Below are 26,677 nucleotides of genomic sequence, written 5' to 3'. Positions count from 1 at the left end.
CGGATTATGGGTTGTGTGGACCCCTGGGCAAAACGTTCGCGAGGGCCCCCCCCACCACCACCAGCACCACAATTCAAGGGCCCTTGGCAGCCAAACGCCCTCCCTATAGGGTCAGGGGCCCTTGTAGGCAGAGGATCAAAGAATGTAGGCCCTCTAAAATAGACAAACGAAAATACATTGTTGATAAGCGTTGCAAATTGTTTTGGGCTAGGGGCCCCATGGGCCCTTTGCACCCCAAGGGCCCCTGGGCAACGGCCCCGCTGGCCCGGTCCGTAATCTGTCCCTGCCCCCAATGCAGGTAAAACAAAGTAAGGTGACATGGTTTAACTTTTTGCCAATTTAACCAAATTTTAAACACTTTAATACTTCAAACAATTGACGTTTTGAAAAGATGACAGATTACGGATTTAGTCAGTGTTTTTTTCACAATTCTACATGAAGATTTCAGCAAGATATAAACTGAAATAGATGCGAAAAGTATGCTGCGTCGCCGACAATGCACTTGACTCGAGGGTTAAATATAAATTTACAGATATACATTTCTCCTAAAGAATGACCACACAAATCAATGTCAGCTGAAACCCTATTTATTCCTCTTACAGAAACTGGTGTTTTGAAACATTTGGCGCTGAGCAGAAAGACGCACTCAAGCTGAATCAGCAACTTGCACAAAAAACCTTGCACTTCCACAAACACACTTCCCACAAACAGCCCATTGTCCCCTTCCAACACAACAGACATTTTGCACAGTTGGTGATGTGGTCAGCTTTGTATGATTATCAATTGTCAAACTGTGAGTTAATATTTGGATTATACAGATTTTTTTCTGTTATATTTTTCCAAGCCTTAACCACTTGCACAAGGGAGGGAAGTCAAATAAAGTGCTTTGCGTGGAATCTCAATCCCAGTTGATTGATTGATTGATGAAACCCTTTATTGCTGTTGCAATATACCATGTCACTAGTCACGAGTACCAGCGAAAAAACTGGCCATCAACCCGACCATGCATATACACAAACATCACAGTAGGGGGTAGACCGGTCGGGAGACAGGGGAAGAGAGAAGAAAAGAAACAGAGTAACATGAGGAGAGAGGAGGAGAATAAAAAAACAGCCCCCAGACTGTACTCCAGTGGGGAGGACATTGTGGGAACCGAAAAAAAACACCTCAGCAACATAAGCACATGGTCACTACGCCTTACAACATAAAAATGACACGACTTGCAACGGGTGAGGGAAAAGGGGTGGTGGAGGTAGTCCAGCAGAGACAAACAGCCATCCGGTCCTGCAGCCATGGAGGCGCTGGTCAACAGACCCGCCTGTTCACGCTGGGGGTATGAAGCGGCGAAGGCGTTGGATGGGGGGGAGGGAGCGGTAAGTCCTTGGGATCGGGGGAGAGGAATGCAAGAGAGTCTCACTGCCTTGTTCTTCAGGGGGAGTTGTTAGTTCAGCAGTGGCCTTGGCCGAGGCCAGTGCTGATTGGGGGGAGCCAAAACCTAATAGAATAGGGTTGTTTGGGTTTCCGTACGAGAAGCTGTAATTTCCAGCTCCACTAATGTCCACGCTAATGTCCACGCCGGTCTCTGCCATCCAATAAGTTTTGCAAAGCTGTGAGCTTCTCCATGATGTTATCCAGTTTGCGATCCATAGTCACAGTGATGTTATCCAGTTTCCGATCAATTGTCACAGTCTGAGTGCTGACAGCTCTGCCCACTCCATCAATCATTCCGGCCAGCCTAGTGGGGCTTTGAGCGGCTGTCACCGTTTTCTTCAATCTTCGATAAACCAGGGCAATGCCTAATCCAATCAGCATAATACCTGTAATCATGGTTCCGAATAGGTAGATGTCTTCAATGTCCTCCACGGAAAGAGCTGCCAGGCACACGACCCTCCACCGCTCCCATCCGTCCATCGTGTAGCCAGCAGCATACGTTCCCGCCGGACAGTTAGGTTCCGGTATAAGACAGTAGACTAGACGAGACGAGAGGAGCGAAGCAGGGAAGATAAGGGGACGGAGAGGGAGAGAAGTGCGACCGCCTCCGCTGAGAGCCAAACGAGATGAGCCAATCGAAAAACAGAGGAAACTTAAAACCACCATGTACAAGTGTACTTCATACAAATCTAACCTTTACCTTAGCATCAATGAACATAAAACTGCTCATATATATGCACCTGTCTTGAACTGGCAACTGAAAAGGCTGAGAAATGGGGCTTCACATGAGTTGACCTTTGTCAGGGTCAGACCTTTGTGCATTTTTCACATCTGTAAAACTGGGTATTATTAAACACACTTCGGACCTCCAATCTGAAATGAAATCATCAGGAATTGCCGTTTCATAAATGGACAGAGACTCCACTAGGGCAACAAGTGAGTGTTTTTCACATATGGCTTGGATGGCTGAATGGTCCTTAACCGGATGTTTATCCGTACCTAGGTGTTTAAATGTGAACTGCTCTATTCGTTCTTACTTTTTTGTGAAACAAAATCATCTACCAGATTGCCATGAGGATTCCTTGATAACCCATCAGCATCTTTGTTTTATTTACCAGCTCTGTATTTCAGGTCAAATGAGTATGCGGCTAAAGCTGACAGCCACCGATAGCTTGTGGCATCCAGTTTTGCAGATATTAAGATATTAGTGACGGGGTCACTGTCAGTTACTACAGTGAAGCTGTTACCATATAAATAATCTGAAATCATTTCAACCACTGCCCATTTGAGGGCATGCAATTCTAGTTTATGTGCTGGGTATTTAAGCTCTGTTTGTGGATTACTTCTCTGCTAGTAAGACATGTGCCTTAGACGTATACCAGTACACTTATCTTTGAGACCTAGAATATCTCATCCAACATCCAGGTGCCGCACTCTCAGTAATCTTGTCTACCCTCCCATAACACCCCAGTGCCAGCGAAGCGTGCTGGGTGGCCTCTGGAATTGCCAGTCTGCTGTAAAGAAGGCTGATTTCATTTCCGCCCTTGCTTCACACCACTCTCTTGACTTTCTGGCTCTGACGGAGACCTGGATATCGCCTGAGAACTCGGCTACCCCGGCAGCTCTCTCCTCTGCTTATGCTTTCTCTCACTCTCCTCGCCAGACTGGCAGGGGCGGTGGCACAGGTCTATTGGTAACTCGGAACTGGTGCTACACGCCCCTCTCTCTGCCCCATCTCAACATTTCATCCTTTGAATTCCATGGAATTGCTGTTACCTCTCCACTCGATATTCGGATCATTGTTGTCTACCGCCCTCCTGGCCCCCTAGGCTGCTTTCTAGAGGAGCTTGATACTCTCCTCAGTCTCTTCCCCACTGACAGCTCCTCTCTCATTCTCCTTGGTGACTTCAACCTCCCCCATGACAAGCTCCCTTCTTCTGGTCTCCTCCCTTTTCTCGATTCCTTCTCTCTAACATCCAACAGCTCCTCTCCGACACACAAAGGAGGTAACGTCCTCGACCTGGTTTTCAGCCGCCCCTCTCCGGCTACTGACATCTCTTCTACTCCTCTACACATTTCTGATCACCACTTTGTATCCTTTACCATTGCCCTACCCGTCTTGGCCAATCCCAGTTTTCAACGTTTCCTCCCCACTCGACCAAACCTCCACTCTGTCTCCGCTTCTTCTGTTGCTTCCTGCACCCTGTCTTACCTTCCTGACCCTGACTCCTTTTCCTCCTTGGCACTGGAGTCTGCAACTGATACTCTCATCTCCTCACTTCACACATCCTTGGACAACCTCTGCCCGCTGTCTTCCAAACCAAGGAAAACTCGGCCTACTCCTTGGCTTTCAGCTGCATTACGTACTAACCGAAGAGAATTGCGGGTAGCAGAGAGGACGTGGAAGAAATCTAAGCTTGATGCAGATCTGTCTTCCTACCGTACTCTGTTATCCAAATTCTCTATGGACGTGACTGCAGCTAAAACTGCCTTTTACAAAGACAAACTTGAATTATCCTCACGAGATCCTCGCAAACTCCATAACATCTTTTCATCTCTTCTCAACCCTCCCCCTCCTCCTGCTCCTTCCTTCCTGACTGCTGAAGATTTTGCCAACTTCTTTGCCGAGAAGATTGACAGAATCTGTCAGACATTCTCTCCCTCATCCACTACACTACACACTAAGGATTTCCCTCCCCCCTCACTGGCCCAGTTTTCCGGTCTTACGGCAGATGAGATCATGAAAGTCATCTCATCTTCCAACCCTACCACCTGCCCACTTGATCCAATCCCTTCTGCATTGTTTCAGACAATCGGTCTAGACCTTCTTCCCTTCATCACGACTATCATTAATGGCTCCATAACCTCCGGTCATGTACCAACAGCATTCAAAATAGCCAGGGTCATTCCCATCCTAAAAAAACCCACTCTAAATCCCTCAGACACTTGCAGCTACCGACCAGTATCGCTTCTTTCCTTCCTTTCAAAAATCCTCGAACGTACAGTCTACAACCAGCTTTCTCTCTATCTCTCTCAGAACAACCTCCAGGATCCTAATCAGTCTGGCTTTAAAGCAGCTCACTCTACAGAGACTGCCCTCTTAGCAGTCACTGAGAAGCTACATGCTGCCAGATCGGCCAAACTGTCATCTGTCCTCATCCTTCTTGACCTATCAGCAGCATTTGACACGGTCAACCACAAAACTCTCCTATCCATCCTTAGGAGTCTTGGCATTGGTGGCCTGGCCTGGCGCTGGCTGGCTTCCTACCTAGAAGGCCGAACATACCAAGTGACATGGAATGGATCCACATCTACTCCACGTTGTCTTTCCACCGGTGTCCCTCAGGGCTCGGTTCTTGGTCCTCTCCTATTCTCCCTCTACACTAAATCTCTTGGCGAAGTTATATCCTCACATGGCTTCTCCTACCACTGCTATGCCGATGACACTCAACTCATCCTCTCCTTCCCTCCCTCAGACACTCATGTCTCCACTAAGATCTCTACATGCTTGGCAGACATCTCATCTTGGATGACCACTCACCAGCTAAAACTCAACACTAGTAAAACTGAGCTGCTTTACATCCCGGCTGACTCATCCCCCCTCCAGGACCTTGCGATCTCTTTCGACAACTCCCTAATCCGTCCTTCGGTTTCTGCTAGAAACCTTGGAGTTACCATAGATGATCGGTTGTCATTTTCCTCACATATCGCCAGTCTTTCTCGCTCTTGTCGGTTTCTCCTCTTTAACATCAGGAGGATACGTCCATTTCTTTCCACTCAGGCTACCCAGATACTCGTCCAGTCCCTCGTCATCTCACGCCTTGACTACTGTAACTCGCTTCTAGCGGGTTTACCACTGAGCGCCATCCGTCCCCTCCAACTGATTCAGAATGCAGCTGCTCGTCTTGTTTTCAACCTTCCCAAGTTCTCCCACACCACTCCTTTGCTGCGCTCCCTCCACTGGCTTCCTGTAGCTGCACGCATCAGATTCAAAACACTGATGCTCGCATACAAAGCCAAAAATTCTCTGGCACCATCCTACCTAAAGGACCTCATCACACCCCGCTCTGCACCACGATCTCTCCGATCCTCCAGCACTGCTCGACTGGTCCCTCCTCCCCTCAAGGCACAAGGAAGACACGCATCTCGGCTCTTCTCTGTCCTGGCACCTAGTTGGTGGAATGAACTCCCCCTAGATGTCCGAACAGCAGAATCCTTGACTGTCTTCAAGCGACGACTCAAAACTTTTCTTTTTCAGAAATACCTGACGTAGAACTTCTATATTCTTTCTCGACTCTTATTCTGGTGTGTGTTTAAAAAAAAAAATAAATAAATAAAAAAATCTACACTACTCAATGGAGTTCTCAGAGATAGTATTCATAGCTTGGGTCCTTATTGAGCTAGCATTGGAAATTCATTGCAGAGTCTCAAAGCACTTATGTAAGTCGCTCTGGCTAAGGGCGTCTGCCAAATCCTGTAAATGTAAAATGTAAATGTATTTAGATTCACTGTGGGAAAGTCCTCTGCTTGCAAAAGCAATAACTCTTCTCTCTCCATTTTGTCTTACTCCCTTGCGAAGAGGGGGGTATCCAGCTATAAGTTCATTAGGAGGTTTGACAATCTTTGAATAATATTTACTGAATCATTGATAATAACCTGAGAATCCAAGAAATGAACTTAACTCTTTGAGGTTCTTAGGTTTTAGTCAGGTTTCAAGGGTTCTTATTTTTTCAGGGTCAGTCTGAACTCCATTTTCTGATATGATATGCCCCAAATAGCATACTGAAGTCAGGACACTTCTCAGGCGATAACTTTAAACCATATTCCCGGAGCCTACCTAGCACTCTCATGAGATGTTCCTCATGTTCCTCAAGGGTCTGAGAGAATATGATAAGATCAACATGGAACACCAAAACTTCTCTCAGATGTAGATCTCCCATGCACTTCTCCATTAGCCTTTGAAACGTACTTGGGGCATTAGTAATTCCCTGTGGCATTAGGATGAATTCCTAAAAACCTGGGCATATGAACGCAGTTTTATGTCTGTCAGATTCCTCCATTTCTATCTGATAATATCCAGATTTCAAGTCTACTACCGAGAACCATTTCGAACCAGTTAAGGCTGAAAAGGGCTCTTCAAGATTGGGTAAAGCATAGGAATCTTTAATGGTTTGAGCGTTTAACTTCCTGTAGTCAATACACAATCTTACATCTCTGTTGTTCTTACAGACAACAACTGGAGGTGCAAAAGGAGACTGACTCCCTGATTATTCCAGAATCTTTTAACTCCTGCAGGTGGTGACGGACAGCAGCAATGTCTTGTGGGTAAATAGGCCGTGCCCTTTGTTTAAGGGGAATTTCATCAGAAAGTTTAATTTGATGCTTTACCTTTAACGTGCATCCAAAGTCAAGGTCATCATGTGCAAACACTTCTGGCATACTGTTCAGCATCTTTGTAATCCTATATTTCCATTCTTATGATAACAGCGATTCCCCAAAATCAAAGCTGAGGCTTGGTCTCTGAACTGGATCAGGCCTGTTAGGTGAAGTTATGGAATTTGCAGCACATTAATCAGGAATGATAGCCTTAACAGGAGACATTTCGGCAATAATGGAATGAGGGTGTAAAATAACATCCTGGTCAGTCTCATTATGCCCTTGAATTGATAGCTGATAAGAGTGTACAGATGGCAAATGAACTACAGCACTGCATAAAAATACACCTCCTGGAAGAGATAACAGATGGAGGCTCATGAAGGAACATTTTTTTCTACTCCACTAACAGTTTAGCTTTGCTACAAGTACAACTGGTTCTTTTGTGCACAGCCAGGAGGTATAAAATATGCACTTAGTTTTTGTTAAAATTTATTACGTTAAAGTTAAATTGGGGAATACTTTATATTTTGAATACATTAAATACATCTTGGTATTGAATTACAACTAGCTGCACAAAATGGAGGTAGCTAGGAAGGAAATGATTAAAGTACCTAATGCCCTCTTGGTAAATGGACGTATTAGTTTGTCAGCTGATGAAGACATTTCTGATGTATTGAAACACCATGGTTCTATATCTAGAATCAACAACAACAACAAATTTATTTTTGTATAGCGCATTATCAGAACATTACATTGTCTCAAAGTGCTTTACAGCATCCCCACCCAAAGCCCCCAGTGAGTAAGCCATAGGCAACAGTGGCAAGGAAAAACTCCCAAGAAGGAAGAAACCTTGGGAGGGACCAGACTCAAAGGGGGAGCCCAACCTCCAGGGGCCGGCAGAGAGTCAAATTGGAGAGATGGCTGAGTGCTGAGTCATACTCTCCAAATCATAAAATTTGAGACACAACCGGGGAGCAGGGAGGTGATGACAAGCTGGTGCCAACACTTCCTGTCGCCAGGCAACCAGAGGTAAGGCAAGCGGGTCATACATGGAAGATGACAGATGTCTTGATAGGCTGAGGTCTCCAGGCAGCACCCCCCCCCCCCAGGAGGAGTAGGGGAAATAAAATGTGCAATTATTCAAAGTAGGGAGATTATAGGCAGTGCTAATAGTTAGGTGAGTGCAATATGAAGTGCAATGTGCAAGCTCCGGCAGATATGGCTATGGCAGCATCAGTAGGAGGGAGAGGCAAGTGGGAACGCCGGCATGGAGAGTCCCTGAAATGGCAACACTCCAATTCCACAAGGGATTGTGAAGCTAGAGTGACAGCACTGACAGTTCAGTTTATCCAAAGCCAATGGCACCGATCCCCATCCAGCTCCACACCACACACTACAGGTCTAACTGGGGGTGAGCAGTTAGCTAGAGCTAGAACTAGAGTCTCTATAAGCTAAACTAAACAAGTGCGTTTTTAGTCTAGACTTGAATATTGAGAGTGAGCCTGAAGCCCGCACATGTGGTGGAAGACCATTCCACAGCTGAGGAGCTCTATAGGAGAAAGCTCTGCAGCCTGCTGTAGCTCTTTCTACCCCAGGTACTAACAGATATCCTGTGCCTTGAGAATGAAGCAAGCGTGGAGGGTTGTATGTGGTCAGCAGATCACTAAGGTATTCTGGTGCAAGGCCATTCAGTGCTTTATAGGTTAATAGCAGTATTTTATAGTCAATCCAAGACTTAAGTAGTAGCCAATGAAGGGGGGATAAGACCGGTGTAATCCGTGAGAACTCTGGCTGCTGCATTCTGTACCAGCTGAAGTTTATGTAAGGATCCAGATGGGGAATCATTCCCATTGACGATCTTCCATCCAAATTTCATAACCACACCATTGTAGGATACCAGTATGGGTCTGCAATGGAATCAATCAGGCCCTTACTGCCTCTTAACTATTCAGTTAAAACTGACCCACACCTTACTTACCTTGTACGGGCCCTGGACACTGTTTATTCTTCTGAGGAAAGTACTGATGCCACAAGTTCCTATCTTGACACACTGAAAAACATTGCTAAACAAAGTGGTATGTCTTTCGGTGACATACTACATGAGGAACACTAATATCACATTCGTTGGATCCTGTGGATAGAAGCATTATTGGCGATGCAGACGAAGAAAGTGATTGTGAGGAGGCTAACCCAGCCAAAGAACAGTGTGCTTTGATAGGAGCCCCTGCTTGTCCCACCCCTCAAGGTTCTTTCCAGGGTATTACTGAGAAAGTTAAAGCACCAGCTTCAACCAGCCCTGTGAATATCAACCCATTTGAGGTGCAGAATGTCATTGTTGAACACATGGTAAGGAGTCATGGAGCCGTTGCTCAGTCTCCTACATCTGTCAAGTTTCTGGGAGATGTCCTTGTCTTAGCAATGAAACTGATTACGATAACAGATGCACTAGTGTTGAGCTAATCCTTGAAGACCCCTCTATATCTGATCTTCATAGGATCAGGAAGAGTCTCTTGCCTCCAGCTGCAGACGTCATTAAGCCATTAGGTTGTCATGCTTCTCCACGAGCCTACCTTGAATTACTTGATTCAGCTTTTGGTACGATTCATGATAGGGATGAGCTGTTCGCGAAATTCATGAACGTTTTTCAGAATGCTGGTGAGAAACCTTCCCACTATCTTAAAATACTGCAAACCGCACTTAATAAAGCAGTTAAGAGAGGTAAGGCGCAGGCTGCAAGAAGGACTCTCGCAGAGCAAGTGTCGTTTTGGCATCACAATGGCAGAGGTAGTACTGTACGTGTTCTGTGAATTGTGCTTGGTTTTTATGGCCAAGAACTCAGGGCTGTGTGTCGAACAGAGTCATCTGTAGTACGAGGGCCCCGCAGGCAATGGTTCTGGCGCCATTTCTCTTCACCATCTACACTGCAGACTTCTCCTACGACTCCACCAACTATTTCTTGCAAAAGTTCTCTGATGACTCTGCAAAAGTCGGCCTAATCACTGATGGGGGCGACAAGGAGTATAGAGAACTGACCCAGGGCTTTGTGAACTGGTGCCAGCAGAACTACCTCCAGATCAACACTGGAAAAACCAAGAAGCTGGTGGTAGACTTCCACAGGCACAAACATCCTCCACTGCAACCACTGAACATCCAGGGTATGGACATTGAAGCTGTGGAGAGCTACAGGTACCTTGGTGTTCACCTAAACAATAAACTGGACTGGACTCATAACACAAATGCAATCTACAAAAAGATCAGAGCAGGCTATACCTGGCTATACAGTAGCGAGGCATCACCGAAGGGCACATCCTGGAGCTGCAGACCAGTGTCAGCAAACTGCAACCCCTGAATCTCACTGTCAGCTGCCTGGTCCGCTGCCATTAGTGCATAATCCACACTGAGGTGGATAAAACCAACCACTGAACATGAAAGGCAATCAGCCACCACATTGTGTTTGGCAGAAACATGATGGATGTCTGTGGTAAATTCGGAAATGAACGCCAGATGACGCTGTGATCCACAAAAGCAGTGAATAGGTGCTCTTCTAACAGGAAAATGGCTTTTGACCAAGGAGCTCACGGTCAAAAGTGCTGTACTTGCGCCCATTCGGGTGCAACTGGCGACTAAAAAAGGCCAGCGGCTGCCATTCCCCATTAACCAGTTGCTCATGTACTGCACCCACAGCAACACTGGAAGCATCTGTAGTGATGGCAATGGGAGCAACCGGCAAAGGGTGAGCTAGCAACGTGGCATCCACCAAGGCCTGTTTAGCATTATGGAACACTGCTCTGGAGTCTACTCGACAACCACCTTTAAGTGCAGATTATAGGGGACACATAATGTGGGCGGCCCCATGGATGAAACGATGGTAGAAGTTAACCATTCCCAGAAGCTCTTGGAAGGATTTGACCGTGACTGGCCGTGGGAAATCCTGAACAGCAGCAATTTTCTCCGGGAGAGGCACCGCCCCCTCCGAGGTAATGTGGAGGCCAAGAAAATCAATAGAACAGACACCAAACTGACACTTGGTAACATTCACAATTAACCCGTGAGTACTGAGACGTGAAAACAATGCCTGAACATGAGTCAAATGCTCATCCAAGTTGGTGCTGGCAACTAAAATGTCGTTTAAATAAACAAACAGAAAAAGGCACGTCCCGCACAGCACTGTCCATCAAACGCTGGAAGGTTTGAGCTGCGCCTCCTAAGATGAGGCATCCTAAGAAACTCAATCAGACCAAAAGGTGTACCAACAGCAGTCTTATGGGTGTCCTGGGGGTGTACCGGAACCTGATGGTAGCCCCTAACCAGGTCCACCTTGGAGAAAATGAGAGTGCTTGCCAAACGGGCAGAGAAATCTTGGATGTGTGGAACAGGTCAGGGGTAGTGGCATCATTAAGGTGTCTATAGTCCCCACAAGGGCGCCAGCCACCCCCAGGCTTGGGCACCATATGGAGAGAAGAAGATCAGGGGCTGTCAGAACGCTGAACAATCCCCAAATGCTCCAACGTGGCAAACTCCTCTTTGATGACAGCCAGCTTCTCAGGGTCTAGGCATCTAGCTTTGGCATGCAATGGTGGGCCTGCTGTGGTTATGTGGTGCTCCCCATCATGTTTTACCGAGGTTGTGGAAAAGGTGGGTGTGGTGAGGGTGGGAAATTGCCAGGAGGCAACATCAGCCAAAGCAGAAACACCAGATAGGTTGGAAGGGCCAGTCCCGCTGAGTGTACATGGAAAAGGGCAAAAATTTCCACGTTTATTAGGTGCTTATTTTAACATCCACTAGCAAATTGTTGACAGACAAAAAATCAGCTCCCAACAATGGAGTGGAAACTGACGCCAACACAAAAACCCATCGGAAATGCTGTCCATGAAAACAGAGGTCTACTGGCCAAAAGTTTCAATCGAAGTGCCGTTAGGGGAAAACCACGCACTCCGGATTGCTTGTCGAGTTATGAGTCGATGAGGACGCTCACCTAAGTGCCTGTGTCACACAGAAAATTCCGCCCAGAAACGGAGTCTTTGACAAACAGCAGACTGCTTTGCCGTCCGGCGCCCAGCACAGCTACAGGGCGCCGGTCCTGACATTTCCCGGTGGCTTGAAGGAGCAGGGCGGGATGCGTTTCTTAGCGCGCACACCAAAACGGGCATGATAAAAACAATGACCGGATTTAGAGTCACGCTGAGCTGTAACAACGACACCAGGGGCAGAAAAAGTGAAATCAGCACGGCGCAGAACTGCCGACTGGCAATGTAAACTGTCTGCTTATCTCGTCAACTCGCGGAAATCTGTAAGTGGGGAGCTTGCTAGGGCTGAGCGAATGGGAGCTGGCATCTGCTACATCAATAGCTCACGAAAAATAAAACAGGATTGATGTCTGCCCAGCAAAGACAGCATGTGGTCCATAAGCTCGGACGGTTTCTGATCTCCCAAGGAGGGCACGGCGAGAAGTCCGCTTCGGCTCCAACAACTCAAAAGTCGCTAGCAGCAGCGATTTAAAAGCCTCGTACTTGCCGTCCGCCGGGGGATCTTGTAGAAAGCTCACCACCTGCAATGCTGTGGCATTGTCCAGTGCAGCAACAACATAATAATATTTTGTGTTGTCCTTTGTGATGCCCTGGATGGCGAACTGGGCTTCAGCCTGTGTGAACCACAGCGGCATTGTCATGCCATAAGTCCGGCAGCTTTAAAGTCACAGCGTTAGCTGTAATGCTGAGGGAAATCTCAAACACTTACGAGGAGATGTTGGGGTCACCAGTGTAGCGAGAGGAAAAAGACAGGAGGCATTTGCTTAAGTCCATGTAAGGGATGAAGCACTTTTTTATTAGCAACAAGAAAAAGAAGCAGAGAGAGGAAGATCCGGTTGCTGCCGAGCAAGCAGCTTGATGAGAAAGTGACAACTGTTGGTGGAATTATTTGCAAATGGAATAAAGACAGAATAACTGTCAATTACACTAGATCTCGGGCCCCAAGGAAGATTTCGTCTTGTGCGGCATCAATGATCTTAAGAACAGTGAGGGCTAACCCCAGAACTACACGGGAGAAGCTCGTTAATGATCTCAAAGCAGCAGGGACCTCGGTTGCCAAGAAAACCATTGGTAACACAGTATATTTTGAAATCCTACAGTGCTGACAAAGTACCCCTGCTCATTAGGACCCATGTTCAGACCCATCTGAAGTATTCCAGTGAACACCGAAAAAATTCTATTGAGGCTTGGAAGAATGTGATGTGGTCAGATGAGACCAAAATCGAGCTGTTTGGCATCAAATCTACTCGTTGTGTTTGGAGGGAAAAGAATGCTGACTGTAACCCTAGGAAGACCATCCCTACTGTCAAACACAGAGATGGAAGCATTATGCTTTGGGGGTACAGGACGACTGCACTGCATCGAAGGAAAGATGGATGGGGCCATGTAGCATAAAATCTTAGAAGAGAACCTCCTTCCTTCAGCCAGGGAACTGAAAATGCATTGTGGGTGGGTCTTCCAGCAAGACAACAACCCTAAGCTGCTTCAAGAAGAAGCAGATTAAGGTCATGGAGTGCTCTAGCCAGTCTCCAGACCTTAATCCCACAGAAAACCTATGGAGGGAACTCAAACTTCGTGTATCCAAGTGACAGCCTGAAAACCGGCCTGCCCCCGTTCCTGTCGCCCTAGTCCCCAAGGTGGTCCCGGAGGACTCCATCGTGGCTCCTCCCTCTTCGGAGGTGGAGGAGCTGGAATGGGACCCCTCGGGGATCACACTTGTGACGTTTTCACCCTCGCCCCGGCGAACTCGACCCCGACCTGGGGTCGTCATGTCTGTGTCCCGTAAAGGGAGGGGACACAGACGAAGGACTGGGGTCCGTCATTGATGTTAGTTGGCGTCTTCTGTTCCCTGCCCCGTTATCCGTAATAAACCCCTTGTTTGCCCTGATTACGGCTTGTCTGCCCGTTTCTGCCTGCTCGCCCGCACGATCGCCGCTCTGCCCGTGATCGAGCGTGACAGTACCCAAATGCTAAAACAATATAAAAGAAAAAAAATTGGAGAGATCCTCCTTCCTGTCCCTTCCAAGGACGGAAAAAATGGAAGTTGGCGCGGGAAGGGAGAGGCGAAATGGTGGCGTGGTTGCTTTGTCGGCGACTCGTCCTGGCAAGGGAGGCAGATTTTGATAGCAAAAAAGAAGAAGTTTAGGCGCCACTAATGTCAGCATCAACGCTCAGCTTTTCACCCAGCTCATTCACAGCAAATTGTAAAACAGTTCCACAGTCTCCGCAGAGCATAATGACACTGTCCTGTTGTGATATTACCAAAATATACCTCACTCACTTAAAACATAGAACCAGGTAAGCTAAAGAAAAAAATGATATGACTAGACAAAAGGGCAAAAAATGCTTATATGTTCAACACTGGGTTCTGGGGATTAAAATATAGAGCATTAATTTTGCCAAAATCGAGTGATTCTGTAGTATGTTAAAATGCTGGAATATAAACTAACTGCGGGGCGGCATGGTGGTGCAGTGATTAGCACTGTTGCCTCACACCTCTGGGACCCGGGTTCGAGTCTCCACCAAGGTCACATGTGTGTGGAGTTTGCATGTTCTCCCCATGTCATCGTGGAGTTTCCTCCGGGTACTCCGGTTTCCCCTCACAGTCCAAAGACATGCTGAGGCTAATTGGAGTTGCTAAATTGCCCATAGGTGTGCATGTGTGAGTGAATGGTGTGTGAGTGTGCCCTGCGATGGGCTGGCCCCCCCATCCTGGGTTGTTCCCTGCCTCGTGCCCATTGCTTCCGGGATAGGCTCCGGACCCCCCGCGACCCAGTAGGATAAGCGGTTTGGAAAATGGATGGATGGATGCTGAAGACTTCTGTGTTGTATGCTTGAAAATGGAGAAACAAGCATGATCAAAATGGTAACACAAAATATTTATTAATATACTCACTCTCAAAACATGTGACCATTTAATTTGTATGTGTTTGTTTTTTTGTAGGTGCAGTGTGATTCATGCAGAAGATGGGAACATTTTCAAATAAAATTACGTGTTGGGTGGGATGTGTATTCTGTGTTACTAATCTTTTTTGTATATACTTGAAAATCATAATTTAACAAAAAAAATTTACTAAATAATTTACTTAAAACAATTTTTGATTCTCTTTGGAAGACATTCCATCAATCTAAATGTGCAAGAGAAATATTAAATGTGCGTTTGCACATTTATCACTGTTTCACGTCATGAAAGTCGCATTTAACCCTTTTAAAACTGAGAAACTGTGACATGTAGACGATGAGCCCTGAACGAGAATGTTGGTTATTTGTCGCATCCTTAGTTTAGTAGTTTGTGAACAAGGAAGTTCTTGGCTTTAATAACCAAAGAAAATTACACAATATCATTCCTTATACATATTTAATTTTTTTTTCTCCATAATGAAGAGACTGTTCTGGTACAGTGATCTGAAATATCTAAACAAAAAAGATGTCTGTCTTTATGACAGCTTACCTGGCTGGAAATCCATTTCCATTCTCTCCTTTGATTCTACCACGAAATGCTGTTAGCAACCAACAAATTTAACGAAATGCATTTTACGGCAGCTTACTTGTTTCATATTTAAGAAACTGGCTCAGTAGCTGTTGTTGTGTACCTGTCGTAAATTGCACCCCCTTTGAATTCTGGCTCTATATGTCCTACGCAAATGAAACTTACTCAGATAGTACACTTTACTAAACATAGTGTACTGTCTAAAGCATGTTGTGATATAATGACCAGAGACAAAGATGCAGGGGGGTGCCATTCACAGCAGGGTACCTGCCGGGAACTGCACCCCTTTTGAATTTTGCTGGAAAATGGACCCAATTTTAAATGATTTAGGTTCCCCTGAATCATGGTGTTTTATGGAGTGACCTACAGTTAGACAGATACAGAGGGCAGCTTTATGTCAGGATTCATTTAAACAAATTATCAGTACAGTCATGGCCAAATATATTGGCTCCCCAACATTTATGGCACCATTTCTCCCAGAAAATCGTTGCAATTACAAATGCTTTAGTATTGTCATGTGCGTGAATGGCAACCCCCCCCCCCCCCCCCTGCATCTTTGTCTCAGGTCATGTATCATAAAATGGAGAGCACACTCTGTGTAGCAAAGTGTACTATCTGAGCAAGTTTCATTTACGTAGCACCAACAGAGCCAGAGCCAAAATCTCTCAGATGACCATGTCCATGTCATCATGTTTTTGATAATACACACAGTGGACCTACAGTTATTTGAGCAAGCTTCACATATTCAGTGCAGCTAGGTTTGAAAAGGGTGCACACCTTTTGCATAAGGAGACACCCCCCTCCACCCCTGCATGTTCCTGTCAGTTGATCTCCTAAAATGCTTGTCATAAATCTACCCAATAGACTAACCTGAATAAACAGCACGAACTTTGTTCGAAGTTTCTTAAATACGAAACAAGTAAGCTGCTGTAAAATGCATCCCCCGCCCCCCACATAATGCACATGATATGTCATTTATGAAATTCAATAATTATGAATTTCATTAAATGTGTTAGTTGACCATATTGTAGGGAAATTATTTCAGACACAGGCACAAGCAATGCTGTTACGTCCAGCCCCATCCTGCCTGTCTGCTCCCACCATTTCCCTTGGGCGTGGCTGCTAATCAGTTGTCCCTGAAGTTCCTTAGTCTTACCTGTTGCCCCTGCCCTCCTGTTAACCTCCTGCTAATCAGCCACATCAGCCTCGTGTTTACTCCTCTGTTAATCATGTATATTAGGCTTGGGCTTATTCTCAGGATTCAAGTTTTTGCTAATTATGTTTCTATAATTGAAGCATCTTGATAAATATATTGCTGTGCCGGTGAGGCTAACTAATTATTCAGTTATTAAATAATTAGTATTGATTATATTCTATTAATTGCTTAATGTTTTACTTCTATTCCACCTATCTTGCCAGTCCAAAAATGAACACCTGTAAATACGAATAGCAGAGTACGAATGAATATCGTTTCAATCTCTAACATTGCGTTTGATCTTTATGGAAAAAGATATTGTGATGTTTAGGGAGAGATGACACAGAACCACCCCGTGAAAACATTGTTGACAGCCGGCATATGCTGATCCATATTACAAAATCAAAACCAGTTTTTTTTATCAATAATTTTTATTAGTTCAGATAAATCTGGAGAAAAAAAGTTTTCACCAAACTAGAGAATTTTATATATTGTTTAATAAGGGATGGCATTTCATTAATAAAAAAATATATTTTTACATATCATATATCATTCAATTCGCACAAACATACTCAATTAGCTGCTTAATGCTAGGTAACAAAAAATTATATTTTTTATATTTGTCTATAAACTGATTAATTATGCGGGAGTGGCATGGTGGTGCAGTGGTTCGAGTCTCCGCCTGGGTCACATGTGTGTGGAGTTTGCATGTTCTCCCCAGGTCATCATGGGGTTTCCTCCGGGTACTCTGGTTTCCCCCCACAGTCCAAAAACATGCTGAGGCTAATTGGAGTTGCGAAATTGCCCATAGGTGTGCATGTGTGAGTGAATGGTGTGTGTGTGTGTGCCCTGCAATGGACTGGCCCCCCCATCATGGGTTATTCCCTGCCTTGTGCCCATTGATTCCAGGATAGGCTCCAGACCCCCCCAACCCTGTAGGATAAGCAGTTTGTAAAATGGATGGATTGAAGAATGAAGTTTTTTTATGGTCATTCAGCATAGATAAATTTTAAAATAGAAATATGGTATGTCTGATGAAGCTGGTATATATATCTACTGTAGCTATCTATACCAAAATATGCATTTAAAGTATAAACCCAATACTGAATAATAAACTGTTAAATTCATGTTTTCAGCATATAACTGAACTGATGAATGATTAAAATGCAATATCAAAGCAGAAATGCACTTTATGTGATTCTTGTAATTGTATACTTAAATGTACATGTGGAAGTTTAATGAAATAAAGAAAGAAACGTATGATCACACGATTGGCTCCTTACTCAATAGCCACATCTTTTCTTTAACACTTACACACTGTTATTCATGTGTTTGTGTCACACACACTGGATTCACGCACCGCAGACGTGCAAATGCCACTTCCCATGTAACCCACTGATGACAGACCACCTGTAAGACAATAATCATTTTCACTCCATTGATGATGCTGATGTCCTGATTGTAATGAAGAGTGGATGGTCTACAACCTGTAATAACTGTAGCATTTAGTTACCATTTCAGTGGGTAAATAAAGTACATTTAGGGCCAAACAGCATTTTTTTGCATTATAGCATAACCATAGAGTCTCAAAAAAATAGAGCAAACAATGTAAAAACAATCGTCACCCATGTACATGTATCAGAGACATTAGCTCCATTTCTCTCGAGCTGTTCACTTCTTCTCTCCCCCCCACCCCTTTGTTTCCCTGTTAGTTTGGCATTTCCCTTCCTGCAGGCCCCCATTTAATTTCCTCCTGGCTGAACAGTCTGATACTCCCCTTACTTCCCCTCTGCTTTGGACAGCTTCAGTGCCTCACATCCTACTCCATGTTCCCCTGCTTGTGTGTGGTACACTCCTGCACCTTCCTCTGCCTTAAATGTCTTCAGGGTCTCATATCCCCCTTCTACCCCCTTGCCTCCTTCCCCCTTAAGAGAAACCTTCAGGGCCTCATAGCGACCCTGCACTCTAGTGTCTGAGACTTCCGCTGTAGTTACTCTTTCTGTGTTTGGCCCCTTCAGTGTGTCGTACTCTCCACTCCTCTCTCCTCTTTTTCCTCCCTTGAGCTCCACATAACCTCCTTCCCCCTTGTCAGATCTCACAGTGCCTGGTGCCACCTGGCACACTGCTTTGGCTAACAATAAGGGAGAATGACTTAAGCTTGAATCAATGCTGAGAAGCACACTGAGCATATAAACAAATACAGATAAGTATAAAGAAGGGTATTTAATTAAATGACTGTAAGTTGAATTTCGGTAGACAAACATGGAAAGGTGGCGACAGACCTAAGCAGTTACAACAAACCAAAATCAAGACTTACACTTTTGCTTATGTCTTCTGTTCCAGCAGAACTATCCCACGGTGAAGATGAGCCCCATTACAATCAAAATGAGCACCATGACCCCCACGATTACACCTGTATTGGAACGAGCTTCATTTCCTGACACTGCAACTGAGAATGAGAGGGACAATAATAGTGAAGAGATTCTTCAGCTGAATACTTTGTCTGACCAACAAGGCAGCTTGCAACTCTGAAGCAAAGAAAAAGAATCTCATTCTGAAGACTCTTTGTCAATATCTGAAGAATGTAGCATGTATAGAATCTGTTTTATCTGATTCACGCATAATGCTCTAATCCAACCCAGTCCTAAAAGCAAATCTGCCTGTTCTGTGTGGTTTAATTTCACTGAGCCTCCACTAGACACCTGCCAGCGCCTGCAGGATCTCCAGGGGGCGCCATAACTTTAATAGACAAGCTCTCCCATATAGCACCATGTGACTGGTTGGAATGGAGTCCATCGGTAGATTGACTTGGCATGGATGCAGGCTGTTAGTTTTGCACATTATAAAATCACCATCCAGGACTCACCAGACAATGGCAGACTGAATGAGGAGGCTCCGGTATCCCAGCGAACTCTACAGGCGTACTTCCCCTGGGATAGGGTTGTATTTTTAACTTTTTTATAGCGACCATTTTCAGTCTGGTAGAATTCAGCCTTGCCCTCAGGCTTGCATTTGCTGCAAGTGCACACAGGATTCCCTGATGTGTATGACATGGCTGCCTCTAGAGTTATTTCTGGAGGGACAGGAAAAGGGAGATAATCAGAACCAATCAGAACCAATCTGAAACAATCAGAACCAATCAGATTCCTTTTATTTACCATGTAAAAAAACTACCAGGAGTTTTTTTGGGGGGTAGCATGAGTATACAATTTAAACATCAAGTCAAGAATACACAAAAAAATACAGCCTAAAGATAAAGAGACAGAGAGAATATGAAAATATGGTATTAATGAATAAACAAATAAACATGTAGATATATACAGTACCTGACAAACGTTTGGACACACCTTCCCGTAGAAAGGTTTACTTGTAATATTCACTACATTATAGAATAATTACAAGCACACTAAACTAATTAACTTGAGCATGGCCCTTAACCCCAATCACTCCAGGGACTGGATGACCCTACTGACTGCTCTACACCAGTTCCATGAGGTGGCCTCCTGGGATGCTTTTCCATCTGCCCTGAAGGAGGTCCCACTCTGGACTCTCACTGGCCACTTTTCCTTCACTCTCTGGTCAATCTCCTCCAAACAATTTCTGCTGTGATTAGGTCAGGTGGCCAGGTTACTGTATGTGATGCGACACTCTTTCACTCTCCTTTCTAGGCAGTTTGTTCAAACGTTTGACTGGTACTGTAAATAAGACAGAACTTACACACATACACACACTTTCACACTCACTGTATACCTATGCCAACGACTTCCTGAGGCACAGATTTGACAGTGAACTCGCTTTTGCTGGTACTCGCTTGGAACGTGTAGGTAGCTTCACATTCGTAGTTTCCTTCGTCGATCTTTGTCATATTCTCAATCAGATATTTCACATTGTTTTGGGGATGCATTGCTTTACCGTCTTTATAGAAAATAACATTTTTTGTCTTTGGTGCGCCATGTGTAACACATTCCAGTTCTAAATCTTTTCTCAGTTCTGCCAGATCAGGGTGAGGCACAAGTTTTACCATTAGATCTGAAGGGGCAAGAACAGCACAATGAGAAACAGAGAGAGACTGACAATTCAAATAATTATGAAGAAAACTCTCATATAAAATTAGCACAAAAACACAACACCTCATATGACTGAAATAATTCCCCATGTACATGTCAACTGTAAACTACAGTTGATTTGATTGATGGAAAATCCCTTGTTCAGATAAAGTTGCATTAATTGTGCAATCGTCCAATTATTTCTTATTGCTTAGGCACTACCTTTGAAACTATAGGCTAAATTCTAACCAGAAACCAGAAAACCTTACACCAAACCAGCAACACATTATATATGTCTTGAAAAAGCAAAACTCTTCAAACTCTATTTTAAAATTGTGTTATCGCATCAATACGGCACACACAAACCATCATTTGAATTTACACACCAAGCACCAGCTACGCACTGGCAGTGTAAATGAAAAGCACTTGTGGCTTTAGCTTTATCCCTGTGCAGGCACAGCAGTTTGCAAAAAAGGTGCTGTCATACATGTAGCAAACACAGACACATAGGTATACAGTGTTTAAGCATTCAGAAAAACTGTATAACTAGTGTACAAATGGATCAATAGGAAAGTATAGAAAGTGTCATTTTAATAAAAGCATTTTTTTACCGGTTACTGAGAGTACAACAGTGCTGCTTCTCGTGTTTGTGATCTTATTTTTACACCAATAAATATATGGTTCTGAGGTCTTCTCCACAGAGGACGTCATGAACTCCAAAGGGCCAGTTTCTGGGTAATCTTTTATTATAACATGGTAAAGACGCTGGTGTTTATACACATAACAGGTCCAATTCTGCCAGTCGTTGTCCACATAAAGGGCTAGATGAACAGAGTCATCTTTATAGACCACTGAATCTCCAGACTGAATGACTAGGATCTCTGGAGGAAAGGCATCTGGGATATGAAAGAAGCAAGGAAAGGAGGAGATTAGATATCGTCAGGCTCAGACCTGCCAATCAAGGCGAATTTGCCATTCTTATTTTCTCTTTAAACCTTAAGTAATGTAAATATTAACTGGGTAATCACATCACCATTCATTACAAAGATCTAAATAGACACTTTCCCAAATTGAACAAGTTCATGTATTTCTTGATACATGATTGTTGCTAAGCAAACAAATAACACTGTACTAAATTCACAGAGATATTTCTATAGCAGCATATTTGTATATATTTGCATATAAACAGCATGTGGCACATTTTACAGGGATCTAAATGTAACAATAGGTTATTTTCAAATGCAGATATTTAGTTACCTTCAACTTTGAGCTGAAGTTCTTTACTCCTAATTCCATTCCTCACACACACATATTGGCCTTGTTCACTAATAGACTTTATGGTGACGATATAGTTTTGTTGCGTTTGATCTGGGATTACAGTACCATCGAAATACCATTTGACGCTGCCTCCTCCTGAGCAGGTGAGTACTATGGTGTCCCCCAAGTATACAGGTAAAAATTGCTTCTTTATGCTCACTGTCGGAAAGGGAAGATGAAGACCCACACATACATACCAGCTTCTCCGTATCGGACAAACATATTTTCACAGAAGAGAACTACACTAAGAAAATACATGCAGTATTTCTTTTGGAATTATTTGAAATATTAAAAAATTCCCCAGTATTGCATATTGTTTTGTAGATTTGGGCAGTGTGTGGCACAGCAGGTTAAGCCTCTTTGCCATTGATCAGAAGGATGCTGGTTTGTGCCAGAATTCCCACATGTCTGTGGGCACTTAAGCAAGGGCCCTTAACCGCCAGATCCATGGGTGCTATACAGGTGATAGCCCTTCACTGGGTGCTATACAGGTGACAGCCCTTCACTGGGTGCTATACAGGTGACAGCCCTTCACTGGTTGTTATACAGGTGACAGCCCTTCACTGGGTGCTACACAGGTGACAGCCCTTCACTGGGTGCTACACGTGTGACAGCCCTTCACTGGGTGCTATACAGGTGACAGCCCTTCACTGGGTGCTACACAGGTGACAGCCCTTCACTGGGTGCTATACAGGTGACAGCCCTTCACTGGGTGCTATACAGGTGACAGCCCTTCACTGGGTGCTATACAGGTGACAGCCCTTCACTGGGTGCTACACAGGTGACAGCCCTTCACTGGGTGCTACACAGGTGACAGCCCTTCACTGGGTGCTATACAGGTGACAGCCCTTCACTGGGTGCTACACAGGTGACAGCCCTTCACTGGGTGCTATACAGGTGACAGCCCTTCACTGGGTGCTACACAGGTGATAGCCTTTCACTGGGTGCTATACAGGTGACAGCCTTTCACTGGGTGCTATACAGGTGACAGCCTTTCACTGGGTGCTACACAGGTGACAGCCTTTCACTGGGTGCTATACAGGTGACAGCCCTTCACTGGGTGCTATACAGGTGACAGCCCTTCACTGGGTGCTACACAGGTGACAGCCCTTCACTGGGTGCTATACAGGTGACAGCCCTTCACTGGGTGCTATACAGGTGACAGCCCTTCACTGGGTGCTACACAGGTGACAGCCCTTCACTGCCAAGCTCACTCTCACCTACATAGCTTTTGTGTGTCATGGAGAGCATGATGACGTAGGTGAAGAGGGAGTTTCCCCATGGGGATCAATAAATGTCATTGTCATAATAATTATTATTATTTTTAAAGCATTAATGTCATTAATGAGGATTTTAAAAGTTATTATTTCATACCATGAATTAGCTAATACCAAATATTTTCATATGACATTTTAAAACAGAAGTAAAATTTCAACTGATACTTCATTACACTGTATTCTAGCTATTATTGGTTAATTAAGGTCTGATCAGGGGAGAGATGTCACCCCTTCTATTAGTAGGCACTCGAGACATGATTATAGAACACACTAAAAAATGCACATTTGTTTGCCTTAGTATGCTTTGATATTCTGCTCTAAAACACTATATCCTTACTGGATTGCATTTACTTGGTTTTAATATTTTTCTTGGATGTTAAGAAAGGCTAAAGGAACACTACTTTCTGGAATGGACACAAAACAAGTGTGTGTTTTTAAATTACCTTTTGGCCTAGATTGACCCAGTGAAAATGGCAAAATGGCACCAAACACTGCAAGAAAAAAAAACATATGTACAATTATCTTCACAACTTAAATAATCTAAAATCATGAAATTCCACCGTGAAGCGAAGCTCGCCTACTTTCTAAAAATTTGCATAGAATTTCCAATGACATCACTCTGAACCAATAGAACTCAATTTTATAAAGCCCTGTTGATGTAAATAACTTCTAACGGATGTAACTCGGTCATTTTTTGTCCAATTCCAACAAACCATAAATCATTTTGAAGGTTTTAAAAACGAGAATCTAAAAATAATAATAACTCCATTTTGAAATTTTCCTCATTCCGACTCATTTTGCCAGCACTGGTCACAAATATGAAGAAAATTCATGCGACAAAGGCTTGAAACTTAAGATAATTTCACTGCATTTTAAATAATATATAATAATAACAAATTCATAATATTCATAATATTCATAATATGTCCATCCCCTGGTATGACCAGCAGGGGTCCCTGCTGGTCCTCCAGAACCCCTCTATTTTTTTCTAGTTGTGTCGTGTCCCCAACCCTAGTGTAGTAAACATCAACATTTGAATTATATCAGTCCCTCATTAGTCCTGTATATATGTGCTTCCCAGTCCTGTGTTTCTCAGTCTGGTCATTAAGGTCAGTTCTCCTGTTACCCGTGGCCTTCTCAGTCCTAGCCTTCCTATTTTGACCCCTCGCAGTCCTGTTTGTTTCCCTGCTTCTGTTTTGTTTGATAAAGCCACTTTGGCTCTCCTGAAACCTGCCCTCAAATCCTCCATTTCTCATGACATGACCATTCTTATAAGAAAGACACAAAACTGTTATCATTGTGCATTATAAAAAGCGAATCACTTATGTTTAAGATTCATACATTAACATCAAAACATACAATCGTGCATGGTGTATTTCAAGCACTTTTGAAACATGTAGCTTTATTCACTTTGTAATATTGTGCAGTCCGTAGAGCTTATTTACTAGGCATAAATGGCTTTCATGAAAAATCATGTTAGAAACCCACAAAATCTTGCAAGAAGAAGGACTTAAATTCTGTATCCAGACTGTTACCACCGTTAATTGGCACTGTATGTTTTCTTGTCTTGTTTTGTCAATTTGTACTGTTATGCTGTCCTGTCTGCACTTATGATGTCGCTCTGTCTTTGTCCTGCTCTGTGTTGCACCACGGTCCTGGAGGAACCTTATCTCATTTCTCTATATACTGTGTGTATGGCTGAAATGACAATAAAACCTACTTGACTTGACTACTTGACTTGACTTCTGTAAAGTCAAGCATCTGTGTTTATCCTGTGGTTCATAAACTAAACATTGATTTTGTATTTCGACATCAGTTTCTTTCAGATGTTATACAGTGTTTATATATCTGAGTAGCTCAGAATGTCCTGAAAACAAAAACATGCAACATGTGGCTAACTCATGTACATGCAATGTAATGAGCCTAAAATCAAGGGGATAGAAAAACATTCAAAAATAGACAGGGTTCAAAGGGTTAGCACTTGTCTAGCCTGGGTCTGTTGTCCATTTGCTTGATGTGAAATTGATGGAGCTATGTTTCTCAGTGGATTGAAAAGTTCTTATAATGCATCTATCGTTTGTTATGAGGCTGCTTGTGCAACTGGCCTTGGTGAATGATGAACTGTTTTTTCTAAGGAAGACAATCTCTTCAGACAGGAGCTAAATTTTCTGGTCCCAGATACATTGTGCAACTTTTAGCCTACGCAGAATCTTGAAGAAACACTTAAAGCCCTGAAATGTAAAAAAAGTCCTGTTGCATAACTTGTTTCTGTTTTTAGTTAAGAACTTGGAACAATGTTTCGAAACAGTACGCTTCAGATAACAAAGAATTTGAAACAATATTTTGAAATAGAGGGGTGGCATGGTGGTGCAGTGGTTAGCACTGTTGCCTCACACCTCTGGGACCCGGGTTCCCGTCTCCGCCTGGGTTACATGTGTGCGGAGTTTGCATGTTCTCCCCATGTCATCGTGGGGTTTCCTCCGGGTACTCCGGTTTCCCCCCACAGTCCAAAAACATGCTGAGGCTAATTGGACTTGCTAAATTGCCCATAGGTGTGCATGTGTGAGTGAATGGTGTGTGAGTGTGCCCTGCGATGGGCTGGCCCCCCATCCTGGGTTTTTCCCTGCCTCGTGCCCATTGCTTCCAGGATAGGCTCCGGACCCCCCGCGACCCAGCAGGATAAGCGGCTTGGAAAATGGATGGATGGATAGATTTTGAAATAGCACTGGCAGTTGGGCGGAGACGTTTGGATTGACTAGCAAACAAATGTAGCTGATTGGGATCAAAACTGAATAAATGTGGTAATAGATCACTGTGGTTTAGCCGCAAAAGCCTGTAATGTACCCGAAACAATTAACTCATGCCTTGCAGTTATTCTCAATTGCTTAGGAGCATTTTTCCAATGACAGTTAACATTTTCAAAACAACACGTGTAATCCCTCTGCCCCGTGCCCATTGGTCCGTTCCCCTGCCCCTAGGCTCCAGACCCCCTGCGACCCAGTAGGATTAGTGGTTTGGAAAATGGATGGATGGAAGTGTAATCCCCACACCGTAATGTCACTTCTGCACAGCTGAATATAATTTGTCATTGTTTCAATGTGAATTTAGTGCTCAGCATAAATGAGTTCTGACAAATTTGTCAGAAAACCTTTAGTTACCTTTCAAAATCAAAATTGTCTATGGGATACTATACTTCAAAATACTCCCACAAATGTGGGTCATTGATTGCAAACAAGATTTGTTAATTTGCTCACACAAAAAAGGAAATGTCCTAACAAATTCATTCAAGACCATGTGCAAAAATGAGTACACCCCACTAAAGGTCTTAGGCGCAAAGCTAAATTTTAAGCTACAAAATTCTAATTAACAAGAAATCAACCACAGGGGAGTCTAATTATTCATTAAACAGGCATTTTGACCATAAAAGGGCATTAATTAACAAAGAAACCCCTTCCCATTCCATGCTGTCAGCGATGACACCACATGGAAGAGAAAAGTCACAAGACCTGAGAAAGACA

The 26,677-nt window shown here is 44.0% G+C and overlaps 1 protein-coding gene and 1 long non-coding RNA gene across 8 annotated transcripts in view; one reads left to right on the top strand and one right to left on the bottom strand.

Moving 5' to 3' along the window:
- The window catches only part of LOC125743018 (carcinoembryonic antigen-related cell adhesion molecule 20-like), a 95,069-nt gene that overhangs the window by 53,665 nt on the left and 14,727 nt on the right, over positions 1 to 26,677 (bottom strand). Inside the window, exons 2-6 of one of the 7 annotated variants that reach the window (XM_049015604.1) lie at positions 23,603 to 23,650; positions 21,823 to 22,041; positions 21,177 to 21,461; positions 20,270 to 20,548; positions 19,386 to 19,592 (exon numbers count right to left, since the gene is read on the bottom strand). The exons of 1 other annotated variant lie outside the window; for it this stretch is intronic. In XM_049015604.1, the coding sequence (XP_048871561.1) occupies positions 19,386 to 19,592; positions 20,270 to 20,548; positions 21,177 to 21,461; positions 21,823 to 22,041; positions 23,603 to 23,650 (1,038 nt within the window). The remainder of the gene's footprint in view (positions 1 to 19,385; positions 19,593 to 20,269; positions 20,549 to 21,176; positions 21,462 to 21,822; positions 22,042 to 23,602; positions 23,651 to 26,677) is intronic. 5 more of the 7 variants (XM_049015599.1, XM_049015605.1, XM_049015598.1 and 2 more) reach the window with 5 other exon arrangements.
- Positions 22,354 to 22,793, top strand: LOC125743041 (uncharacterized). The gene is made up of 3 exons (XR_007398266.1): positions 22,354 to 22,402; positions 22,519 to 22,605; positions 22,664 to 22,793. It is a non-coding gene; the product is annotated as an uncharacterized LOC125743041 (long non-coding RNA).

Source organism: Brienomyrus brachyistius, chromosome 5 (genome assembly GCF_023856365.1).
Source record: "Brienomyrus brachyistius isolate T26 chromosome 5, BBRACH_0.4, whole genome shotgun sequence".
In the NCBI taxonomy this organism is placed as follows: Eukaryota; Metazoa; Chordata; class Actinopteri; order Osteoglossiformes; family Mormyridae; genus Brienomyrus; species Brienomyrus brachyistius.
The sequence above is the reverse complement of the archived record's forward strand: the minus strand, read 5'-3'. Positions and strand labels throughout refer to the sequence as shown.